This window comes from Eucyclogobius newberryi, unplaced genomic scaffold (assembly GCF_026437365.1).
Source record: "Eucyclogobius newberryi isolate DKJ021-1_F unplaced genomic scaffold, fEucNew1.0.hap1 SCAF_6, whole genome shotgun sequence".
Classification (NCBI taxonomy): Eukaryota; Metazoa; Chordata; class Actinopteri; order Gobiiformes; family Gobiidae; genus Eucyclogobius; species Eucyclogobius newberryi.
Genome location: NW_027316278.1, coordinates 1,480,433 through 1,482,207, shown reverse-complemented (window position 1 = coordinate 1,482,207; position 1,775 = coordinate 1,480,433). Strand labels below are relative to the sequence as shown.

General features: G+C 50.9%; 1 protein-coding gene across 1 annotated transcript in view; it reads left to right on the top strand.

Annotated features, from left to right (window-relative positions):
- The window catches only part of LOC140346372 (phosphatidylinositol 4-phosphate 5-kinase-like protein 1), a 13,960-nt gene extending 12,469 nt beyond the window's left edge, over window positions 1-1,491 (top strand). Inside the window, exon 8 of the mRNA XM_072432385.1 lies at window positions 467-1,491. Coding sequence (XP_072288486.1) covers window positions 467-887 — 421 coding nt within the window. The 3' untranslated portion in view covers window positions 888-1,491. The remainder of the gene's footprint in view (window positions 1-466) is intronic.
- The last annotated feature ends 284 nt before the right edge of the window (window positions 1,492-1,775 follow it).

The window sequence follows — 1,775 nt, the reverse complement described above, 5'->3', positions numbered from 1 at the left end:
CAGGACCAGGACCGGGAATGAGACCGGGACTAAACCAGATCTAAACCAGGACTAAACCAGGACTAAACCAGGACTAAACCTGGACTAAACCAGGACTAAACCAGGACTAAACCAGGTTTAGACCAGGACTAAACCTGGACTAAACCAGGACTAAACCAGGACTAAACCAGGACTAAACCAGGTCTAAACCAGGTCTAAACCAGGTCTAGACCAGGTCTAAACCAGGACTAAACCAGGTCTAAACCAGGTCTAAACCAGGTCTAAACCAGGACTAAACCAGGACTAAACCTGGACTAAACCAGGTCTAGACCAGGTCTAAACCAGGACTAAACCAGGTTTAGACCAGGACTAAACCAGGACTAAACCAGGTTTAGACCAGGACTAAACCAGGACTAAACCAGGACTAAACCAGGTTTAGACCAGGACTAAACCAGGACTAAACCAGGACTGTCCTCTGGTCTTTCAGGTCTCTGGATTTGGACAGTCCTTCTGAAGCAGATGAACCCACAGCGCCTCTTCTCTCTCAGAGCAGCACTGTGCCTCAGACTGGTCCAGACTCTGGTCCTGGTCCAGACCCTGGTCTAGACCCTGGTCCAGCTCTGGACTCCGGTGGGGCCAGCTCTGACCCGGATGCCCTCCCGCTGCAGGACTTCGGGCAGCACCATCGCCGCCTGCTGCCCGACAGCGAGAATGCGGTGCACGTGCTGGACGGTCCAGAACATCGATACTTTGTCGGAATCATCGACGTTTTCACCGTTTACGGCCTGAAAAAACGTCTGGAGAGTTTGTGGAAAAGAGTCCGATTCAGAGGACGAGCTTTTTCCACCGTCAGACCCCGAAAATACTCCACCCGCTTCTGCAAGTGGATCCAGGACCGGACCGACTGAACCGGGTCAGAACCGGGTCTAAACCGGGTCAGAACCGGGTCTGAACCGGGTCTAAACCAGGTCAGAACCGGGTCTAAACCGGGTCTAAACCGGGTCAGAACCAGGTCAGAACCGGGTCAGAACCGGGTCAGAACCAGGTCAGAACCGGGTCAGAACCAGGTCTAAACCAGGTCAGAACCGGGTCAGAACCAGGTAAGAACCGGGTCAGAACCGGGTCAGAACCAGGTCTAAACCAGGTCAGAACCGGGTCTAAACCGGGTCAGAACCAGGTCTAAACCAGGTCAGAACCGGGTCAGAACCAGGTAAGAACCGGGTCTGAACCGGGTCTAAACCGGGTCAGAACCAGGTCTAAACCAGGTCAGAACCGGGTCTAAACCGGGTCAGAACCAGGTCAGAACCGGGTCAGAACCAGGTAAGAACCGGGTCAGAACCGGGTCAGAACCAGGTCTAAACCAGGTCAGAACCGGGTCTAAACCGGGTCAGAACCAGGTCTAAACCAGGTCAGAACCGGGTCAGAACCGGGTCAGAACCAGGTCTAAACCAGGTCAGAACCGGGTCTGAGCGTGTGTTCACACTACTTTGTCCTAAATTGTTTTGTTTTTTGTGGGTCAAATTAAAAAATAAACTTTTTTAATGTAATTCATCTTGTGTGAATAAAACCAATTAAATGATACATTTTACCTCTTTTATTTTAACCTGTTTCCATCCACCTCTTTGGCCCTGTGCTCAATGGTTGAACCCAAAAGGCATTGCTTATTAAAAGAGGATCTTACGTTCCACATGTGAGTGTGATGCATCATGGGAAAGCTTAGGCCTTCCAGTTTCTGCAGATGTGCACATGACAAACTGTCAGGGCTTCAGAACTTACACTACAGAAGCACAAACATG